The following is a 10,189-nucleotide window of genomic DNA, read 5'->3' as shown; positions in this document are numbered from 1 at the left end:
TGATACAAAACCATGAAAGGAAATAAAATGTATTGAATTTAAAACCATAGTCACAAATTTCCTTGATGAAGCAAACCTACTACATATATATGCAACATAGCTTACTTCAAATTAATCAACATCTTCCACTCTCATTCAATTTGAAAATTACTTTTTAACCAACCTTGCAGCCGTTTAAATAAACCTTACTACTAGTTCAACAAAACTTTACACGTCCCCATTTAACTCTATTAGTTAAAATAATCCTATACATAACGAAGGTTTCAATTTTATCTAATAAATTAATTTTATAAGATTAAATTAAATTTAAATATGAAAATTAAGAATGACTTCTTTTATCAATTTTGTCAAAATTCAAATTAATAAAATGACTTCATCAGTAATTTGATTCTTATATTTAGTACTTTGATTTATTTTAATCCCTATATATTTTTTTACCAGTTCTTTTTTTTTTATTTAAAAAAACTCGATGTGAACTTTTTAGTCAATTTGACATTAACGTCTTTTGAAGTTGTTAAATATGTCTGCATCTATCACATGTCAATATTTAGATCATCTTTTATATTGAAATTGCAACATGTTAAAATCAAAGGGATTTAAAGTTAGAAAATGATCTAAATTTTATTATTTTTAAAAATCTCACTGTGATATTTTTCCGTCAAATTGACATTAACAACATTTAAAGTTGTCACATATGTCTGCATCTGTCACATGTCAATATCTAGGTCATCTTTTATATTAAAACTGTAATGTATTAAAATCAAAGAGATTTAAAGTTAAAAGATGATCCAAATTTTAATATATGACACACCTAAATTTTGACATGTATATTTTCAAATATCAATTTAATTTAAGAAAATGATCAGATTCTTCTTTTTTGCAAAAATAAATATAAGAATTAAAATAATTATATCTATCAAATTACTAATTTTTTTATGATGAATATTATTATTTATTAAATGAGTCTCAATTTCATGTTCGAACCTACTATTCTGCTTTTCTTGGACACAAGAATATTAGTGCACTTGATTATTTATTCCTTTGGTACCCCAAACGAAAACAACATAGTTGATACCCATTGGAGAATTTCGGAATCTAATCATTTTGGTATCCATTGAATTTGACATATTCTTCGAAGTGTTCAAGGTACTTCTGCTATGGATCGTTTGCATAGTAACGAAGCAAAATAAGGGAAGAAAAAACAGAGAAGATCCTAGATAATCATTACATAATATATATAGATGCAAATGTTGGAGCAACCAAGAAAATAAAAATATATTGAATTATAATTTCAGTGTCATTTTTTGTATTCCTTTGAACTTATTTCTAACAGTCATTTAAGATTACTTAAATATCTTAATAATAAGATTCCTTAAAAAATTGTGACGATACATCAGAACATTCCCACTTGATTTTCGAAAGTCCATAATAAAACTCGTTGTTGATGTTAAAATATTCTTTTTTCAGAATTCTAGTCCATTTCACTGTAGAAGATGACAGTGGCAAGTGGCTGAGAATTTTAGAGTTATTCTTGACGAAAACGAAGTGTTTTTTTTTTTTCTTTTTTGCTAGAATTTTTCAAACCAAAAACTGAAAATTTGACGCATAATGTTTTGGTCACGGTTAATTAACAAGAAAGCTCTTTCTCTACGCTTCCTAGTTCCAAGTTCCAATCATGATTCGTGACGGAAACCTGTGCTGTGTGAAGTGCATACTTGCATCTTTTGTCTTCTCTCTGTAGATTAATCTACAAGCTATAACCCCTCTTCACCAGAATTTAGATTAGCCGTTATTATTAATCACAAATCACGTGATATAGCAACATAACATAGCATAGCATAGCCCCTTTATATTAATTAAGATCCTACACACACTACTACTACTTCCACATTGCAACCAAAACAACTCCATCATCATCATCATCACCATGAAACAGCACAACAACAACAACAGCAGCAACAACAACAACTATGGTTACAACGATGAAGAGAACATAGTTAATGTTCCTTTCTCTTGGGAACACAAACCTGGTCTCTCTAAAGTCAGTGCTCATGGCCACAATGGCTCTGGCTTGGTGCTTCAGCCTCCTCCATGTTCATCATTAGATCATAGACACAAAGTGGAGGAGGAGTCTCAGATTCTGTGTGCTGTGCAGAGCTCGCTCAGAATCAGCTCCTTTAGGATGGAGACTCAGAAGGAGGAAGACCCTTTTGTTGAAGCTTACAAGAAATGCACTCAAAGCCCCTTTATACATCAACACAGCAATAGGGTCCAAAAAAACATTAGATCTTGGCCTACCTTAAGGAAGTATGTCAACATTCTTTCTTGCAAACACTCCAATGATGTTTTGTAGTCACAAATAGAAGTTCGGATCATGATGATGATGATGATATCTTCAATTCTTTGTTTGCAAAAAACTCTGTCATCATATCTAGTCAGACAAGGTGGTCGGCTACATGAATCACATGATGTCAGTCAGGAATGTTATATGCTTTGAGATCGATCTCTCTTCACACCACTTTCTCCAAACTCTTTCTTCATGCCATTTAGCCTTTTATATTGGTTTGTTTATTGTTTATTGTAAGTATCATATATGACAATTGAAGCACCTTGGTCTTTTTTTTTTGTATAGAAAATGATTGGTGGAATAAAATAAGAAAGCAAGAGCATAGTCCCTGACTAGTTTATAATTTTCTGCAACCAAAAACTGATTCATGTTATCTAATTTAGAACCTTGGCCTGCTGTGAGCATTTTTATGCATTTGATTTTGTAAACGACAAATAGCCATAATGTTTCCCTGTGATCTTACAGAAACATAGATTTTGTTTCACATTGTGTATATTTTATAGAGACAGTTTTGTTCAAGTTAGATAAGCCTGTGAGTGATGCAAGTGTATAACCAGGATTTGAAGTTGAAATCATTGATTAATTGGATGAGCTTTGCGTCTGCTAAGCTACACACTGATTGGTCTAGATTGTGCAATTTGAAAACTTTGTTTTGAGCTAATATAGTACTAAGTGAGGGGTGAGGACAGAGGAGGAACAAGTCAACCATCATGGGTTTGTCTTATACTCTTGTATCTCCTTGCTATTGTCTTCTTCTGAGTGATGTAAAACCCGTGTGAACTTGGTCTTCTTTGCCCAACTCATGTGTCATCATTTTCCAAGTTAATTTCAAACCACAAAACTAAAATTTTCTATGCTTACGTTTTATGTGCTTGTCCAATGTCCATTGAGACTGTGCCATTACACACACTGTGATGGAAGTGGACCAAAAAAATCTATAAATAAATTATGATGGCCTCATCATAGAATAAATAACTCTTCCACCACCACCTCAGGTCCTCACGCCACATATAAGTATAAGGGTCTTGTCATTGTTCCATTAGCAAAAAACTGAGAGAATGAGTCAACCAAAGGATCATTCAGCCAGAAAGATAACCTTCTCATGGGAAAAAAAACCTGGTGTGTCCAAAGTAACAAGTGAAACTCTCATCCCAGAAGAGGAAGAGTTTTTGGCGAAGTTGCCACCCCCTCCTTGTACACCAGAAGAAGCCACTCCCAAAAACCATGTTCATAATTTCCAAATTCCACTTCCTCCTTGTGCTTTTCAGCCTCCTTTTTACAGAACTTCCTCCAAGAGGGGTCTCTGGTTTCAGGACAGAGACCCTTTTCTAGCAGCTTTCAAAGAGTGCACCAAGAATCAGAAAAGTGGCAACAAGGTGAACAAAAAGTTTATCAAACATGGAATCGAGTCGAGGGTAAGGAAAAGCATGTCCTTTTTCTCATGTACCAGATCTTGCACCGTTCATGACACCAATTTACTCAGGATCTCTCATCTAGATGATGATTGATATGTTGTAACTTCTTAATCTGGTGTTCTATTGGGGTGATTCCTGCACAAGTTACAAGTGAAGGTATATATGGTATAATAGATGTGTGAAGAATAATCAAAGTTGCAATATTTCTGCTGCTGTTATGTATGCTTTCTGTATGATGATGGTTGCTGAACCTTATGCTATCGATAGCCATTGTTGACTAGAAATTCAAAGGCAGTGGTAAATGTATGACTTTGCAAAAAGGCTATAGTTATTTCTAAATACTACTTGTTGTGTAGGTGTAGTTGATAACCTGCTATGGCTTATTTCACAGTTCATGTAATTTTGCTTTTATCTGCGTAGGAATTGAACATGTTAGAGAACTTCATAGGGGCAAGTTTAAATTTATGAGATATGTTACCTTAATTCACTAATAGATTTTTCTTAAAAGAATGTGATAGAATTAAAAAGATGGTATTTTGACACCACACTTATTTTTACTATTATTTAATATTGTCTTTTATTACTATTTATTTTTTCTTTCTTCTAAAAATATAAAAATTGTTTTTTGTTAAAACTATTTTACTTTTACAAGAGTCGTCAGAGATATTCATCAAAACAATTTTTTCTAAAAACATGTAGATATGGTAGAATTAATACATGAGTTGATTCTTGAGTGGTCAGTATAAAGTATGATTATTGATATATTGACCAAAAGAAGTTATTGGAATGGATGACCAATACAGGACAAGAAAAGAAATTTAAAAGTTCAAATCATAACCCACAATGAAGTTATTTTCTTAACAAATATATGAATATAAGTGATGTTGTAAATAATTTAAGTGTCACTTCATTGTTTGATTAAAATTTTGAGAAAATTATTTTGCACTTATTTTGTTAATAAAAAGGTAATGAAATTAGTGTGAAGTTTAAGTTCAATGGATTAGTTAATCATTTATAAAATAAACATAATATTTTGGTGACATATTGTTATACCATATATTTAACTAAATAATCTTTCGGTATTAGAAAGTCAATCTGAGTCATTTTCAAAGTAAGAAATTATGATGAAATTTTTTATTCTTTAAGTTTTTTTTTTTTTTTAATACAGGTAATATAATATTATTATTTTTATTTACACAAGTGATATTATTTTAAAAATCATAGCAACTCTATGTATCTATTAAAAACATATAATATCGAACATTTGGAAATTTAAATACACCATCAATTAAATTCAATAAGAATTTAAAGGACATATACTTACCGTTTAAAGACTGATAAAACAAAACTAAATAATAGTTCTCATACTAAAGTTATATTTTACTCTTATTTTAATAAATTAAAAAAAAAAAATATATATATATATATATATATATATATATATATATATATATATATATTCTATATGTTTGTCTAATTTGTCTACGTTTAAAGATAAATATTTTCTCTTATGTCAATAAGCAAAACTTACATGTTTTCAGAATTGATTATTTTAAAAACATTTATTTTACATTGTTCAAGAAGGTCCTTTGTGGTGAGGAGTCTTACTTGGACATAAAAGCCAATAAGAATAAAGTTACATGGCAAATGAATTATCTGACAAAATGCAATCGAATATCTTCGTCTATTTAAACATAAATGTTAAATTTGGAGACATGTAAGAGTTAAATATACTTTTTTGTCTTTAATTTTTAGTAAAAGTTTGAATAAGTCTTTTTTAAGAGATTTTGACTAAATTTAATTATTTTATCATTGTTATATTTATTTGATGTGTTGAAAATATTTTAGTTGTTTATACATTATTTTTATTTTAATGTTAACTCATACATATATTTAAAACATTAAATAATCATAATAAATTTTTGTTAAAATAATTAAATTAATATATTTTTAAAGTTGATGAACTAAATTAGATCAAATTTTAAATAATAAAAGATTAATTTTAATATTCACTGAAATTTTATATATTTGAGTTTAATGAGGTGTGAGAACATACAAATACTTACATATTTTTACTTTTTATTTTGATAACTCAACAATTTTATTAGAAGTAGTTTTTTTCTCATTTTTACTTTTTATTTTGATAACTCAACAATTTTATTAGAAGTAGTTTTTTTCTCTCGTAGACATTTAAAAATATAATCACAACAATATAAAAGGTAAAATAATACAATAAGTTATATTGATAATTGAGTTTTAAAATATGAATACTAAAAACGGTAAGAGAGTCTTTATAGAAAATATCTTTTAATTAATAGTTACTCGTTGTTATAAAGATAGTATATTTATTAGTAGTTACCGGAAACATGTGTCCCGGATAATTAAAATTCAGTAAATGGTTGAACTTAAATAAATAATCATTAAAAAAGATGAAACAATAAGATAATTATTATAGTTTGAAAAATACTTAAATTTTAAATAAAAATGATAAAGACAATTGCTTTAGTTTAAGAAAATTAGTTATTTAAAAAATAATAAAAATTAGTGCAGATAAAAACCATTCTTCTCCGCAACTGCGAGACTGCAACTCTTCTTCTCCGCTCTCTTCTCTGCGCCACACACATACTCGCTTCTCCTCCACCCACGTCGCCGCTGGCCACCACGAAACACGCTGGCCACCACGTCGCCGCTGGCCATACCTGCTTCTCCTCCACCGTGACATCCACCACGTCGCTGGCAGCAGCGAGAAAACAGCGCAGTGCACGGAGAACGCAGAGCCACCATCGGACTGCGATTGGCGAACGATTCCGACCGCCACGACCACCGCAAAGACAGGTTTGTTCGTAATTTGCGTTCTGGTTCCCTTTCTTCCGATTTGTAACCTAAATTCCTGATTTTCGTAACCCTAAATTTCGTGATTTCCGACCACCACGACCCATTCTGTGAATCGTAATTGCTGTAGATGCTGCCGTTAATCGCTGTTCATTCTTAAATTTTCCCCCAATTTCAATTTCGTAGCTTTGGAGGATATGCTATCCTCGGCCACTGCACTTTTTTCTCTCCCTCTTATCCAAGAATATTTTTTCTATTGTATTAATACCGAGTAATGTAAATGAAATTTTTGGTTGTTCCATTGCTAGACATTCAGGGGTTTAAAGCAACAATCATATTGATGATGTCCGTTGAACTTGGAAGGAGGGCATTTAGAAAGATAGGGAACCTAATCTGATAGAAGGGAAAGCTTTTATTCTTGTAGAATGTAATGTATAGATCTTGCATATAGTCCATGTACATAGCTTTTTATGACCCATTATATGTGCTCTTCGTATAAAATAAAACTCTGCTGCTAGTTTTCTGAACCTGCCTGAACTGAATCAGTTATGTTATTATATATTGCAGGGTTATTTGTGTTGTGATAATTTTCTTGTTTAATAGATAATTGTTGTTGTATGTGATTGATCTGTATGAAGTGCTCAGTAGAATGTATCGAAATTGACCCTTTGGTCCCATGTTTCCTTCAACAGATATAAAAATGCCAAAAGTAAAGACAAATCGTGTTAAATACCCAGAGGGTTGGGAGTTAATTGAGCCTACACTCCGGGAACTTCAAGCAAAGATGAGGGAAGGTTGGAAATTTACATCATGTGCTTGCCTTACAATATTATATTATATTATGTTCTATGAAATTAGAAATTAATGGTTTTATATCCTTTATGTGGCAGCTGAGAATGATCCACATGATGGTAAAAGGAAATGTGAGACATTGTGGCCAATATTTAAGATTGCACACCAGAAGAGCCGCTACATATTTGACCTCTACCATCGGAGGAAAGAAATTTCTAAAGAACTGTATGAATTCTGTCTAGATCAAGGATATGCTGACCGCAATCTAATTGCTAAGTGGAAGAAGGTACCTAAAATATGTTTTTATTCTATTTTTGAAAAAGCTTTTGTTTTTTCTATTTCTTTTATCATAGATTCATTATATCCCTGGCATTTATTGTTACTGAAGGCTTAATCATCTATTTAATTTTAGGCTTCTTTAGCATTTATGTGTATAGTAGAAAATGGTTTATCTTGTATACATAACATTCACTGTTGTAGCAGCCATCCTGCTACACTGCTTTAGGTTACACTGCTTTAGGTTGCATGCTTGCATTTCTCACAAACTTTTGACCATGATTTTGTCATTTGTAAACTTGTTGTGAAAAACATCTTGTGTCTGTTTCAAACAGAAATTTGTGATTACACATGATTCTAATGTAATATAAACATGCTGGTTTTGTTCAGGTGGGTTAAATTTATACATAAATCACATTGCTTCAAACTCGTATTTAATCAAAAACAACATTATGAAGTCAAGATTGTCCAAAATTAAGTTAACTCATTTTCATTCTGATATTGAGTACTTGTGAAATGAGAAAATATGTTAATGCTGTACTCATTTGTGCCTTCTTGAAGATGTTAATTGTTTTATGGTGTTTGGTTCTCAGCCAAAAAGTGTTAAAAACAATATTATCGTATTACTGGTACTTAGATTTTAATTTATCTGTGTTGGACGTTGAGTACCTAAATCATCATGTTTTTGGTCCGAATTGCAGCCTGGTTATGAACGTCTATGCTGCCTGAGGTGCATGCAGCCACGCGATCACAATTTTGCCACCACTTGTGTTTGCAGAGTTCCGAAGCAACTTAGGGAGGAGAAGGTGATTGAGTGTGTTCATTGTGGATGCAAGGGTTGTGCAAGTGGAGACTGATTGGACAACAATTCTTGTATTGGTGTTAGTGGAGGGTTTCTTAGTACTAATTTCGTACTAATTTCGTCGATCCTTTATTTTCTGTTGTCCGAAACTCAGATGGGACACAATTTCTCCATTTGTATTGCTGTCTACTACATGAGTGTTATGTATTAGGTATATTAGTTATATGTCTAGTTCAGAATCTGACTTAGTTTTGTGCCTATTCATCTTTGTTAGCCTAACATGGTGCAACTTAATCAATGGGCTTAGAAGAATCTTATTATTATTATTACTATTAATGTTTCGAAGTAAACTATTTTTGTGAGGAAAGAACTCAAAGTTGAAGCATCTTCCGTCAACTACTTATTCGAGAATTTAATCTTTAAATCCAGTAGACTGCAATATCTTCAAAAGTCAAACTCGCCAATCCCATTCTTCATTTTAATTTCATCTTCTCAAAAATCGGGAGCTTTAACACTTCCATTCTTCAAATATGTGCTAAAAAAATATCAGAGATGACTATAGTACCTTTGGGGGTGTAACAGTTTTCATGCCAATTTGCCTTGCCTAACTCTGCTAAACCTCCAAACTTCTTTGGCTTGGTAGTCTTCTTCCACCCCACCTTCTCCTTAAAACTTGTGAAAATCAACAACAAAAGAGTTCCCATTCACCCCATCATTATATGTGACGAAAATAACCACTATATTATCTAATTAACAACCACATCACCTATTTATCGGAAAAATGAAAAATTATACAGTAAGATTCAATTGAAAAATATAATTTATTTGAGTATTTAATAAATCATAAAATTTTAAAAGAGACTAAATTGAAAAGTTTCAAGTTTTATCTTATATTTTAAAAATAATTAAACCTATTTTTAATAAAAATATATTTATATTAGTTTTTGAAGTCTGTCAAATAACAATTTTAAGTTTAGTTTTTTTTAAATCTTTTTTTTTCAAATAACTAACCTAATCTCTAAAAATTACTTTATAATATTATATATATATTTTTCGTAATTTAAAGTTTCAAAATAAGTTTATGTTAGATATGATTTTGAAAGATTCACTTTTAACTAGCTTTTTAACGGTGAGATATGATTTTCTATATCCAATTATGACAGGTAGTGCCACTTAATGTAAAGATTAGTTAAATTCCACAAATGAAAAATATGTTTGTACTTTTATTTTTGGCTATATATGTTTGATCCTTTATCTACTTACTTTTATTCATTTTGTTCTCTGGCCCTAAAAAGAAAGGTAGTTTAGTTCTTTGTTTGTTAAGAAAAAAAAACTTGAACTTGTATTTTCCATTTAGTCTTTTCCATTTATTTCATAAGGTGAAATAACACATCATTGATATGATTTTATCTTTATCTCACATGTCTAAATAATATTTGATGTTAAAGGTGTTTAAACATTGCAGTTTATTTAAACACAAATATTAAATTTTTAAATCTCAAAGATTCAATTTCTCTTGTTTCCAAACTAAGAAAAGTTGAGCATCAAAGCCAGCTATGAGGACAAGAGATAAGGTTTATGCAATTGTGTGTAAAAAAAGTAGCAATTTGGAGCAAGTAGATTTGAACCTTAAATTTACCAATGTAAATTTTATAACAACACTTATGCATTGGAGAGCAAAATATAGTAGAATTCTTCAACCATTTTCTACACTGACTTTTGCTA

At 30.7% G+C, this 10,189-nt stretch overlaps 2 protein-coding genes across 2 annotated transcripts; both read left to right on the top strand.

Moving 5' to 3' along the window:
* The first annotated feature begins 3,342 nt into the window (after nt 1-3,342).
* LOC114193677 lies at nt 3,343-4,245 on the top strand. Its single transcript, XM_028083564.1, has one exon. The coding sequence runs from the start codon at nt 3,406-3,408 to the stop codon at nt 3,853-3,855; it is 450 nt and encodes a 149-aa protein (XP_027939365.1). The 5' UTR covers nt 3,343-3,405; the 3' UTR covers nt 3,856-4,245.
* Nucleotides 4,246-6,330: 2,085 nt separating this feature from the next.
* LOC114193281 (protein BUD31 homolog 2) lies at nt 6,331-8,796 on the top strand. Its single transcript, XM_028083011.1, has 4 exons — nt 6,331-6,597; nt 7,287-7,388; nt 7,485-7,672; nt 8,364-8,796. Exons 2-4 carry the CDS (start codon nt 7,295-7,297, stop codon nt 8,517-8,519), a joined length of 438 nt encoding a protein of 145 aa, XP_027938812.1. The 5' UTR covers nt 6,331-6,597; nt 7,287-7,294; the 3' UTR covers nt 8,520-8,796.
* Nucleotides 8,797-10,189: the final 1,393 nt, after the last annotated feature.

This window comes from Vigna unguiculata, chromosome 8 (assembly GCF_004118075.2).
Source record: "Vigna unguiculata cultivar IT97K-499-35 chromosome 8, ASM411807v1, whole genome shotgun sequence".
In the NCBI taxonomy this organism is placed as follows: domain Eukaryota; kingdom Viridiplantae; phylum Streptophyta; class Magnoliopsida; order Fabales; family Fabaceae; genus Vigna; species Vigna unguiculata.
Note: the sequence above shows the minus strand (reverse complement) of the source record. Positions and strands in the feature narration are given on the sequence as shown.

Coding starts and splice junctions, on each gene's coding strand:
- LOC114193281 (XM_028083011.1), top strand. CDS start 7,295: ATGCCAAAAGTAAAGACAAATCGTGTTAAATACCCAGAGGGTTGGGAG. Junction 7,389..7,484: donor TCAAGCAAAGATGAGGGAAG/GTTGGAAATTTA, acceptor TTTATGTGGCAG/CTGAGAATGATCCACATGAT. Junction 7,673..8,363: donor TAATTGCTAAGTGGAAGAAG/GTACCTAAAATA, acceptor TCCGAATTGCAG/CCTGGTTATGAACGTCTATG.
- LOC114193677 (XM_028083564.1), top strand. CDS start 3,406: ATGAGTCAACCAAAGGATCATTCAGCCAGAAAGATAACCTTCTCATGG.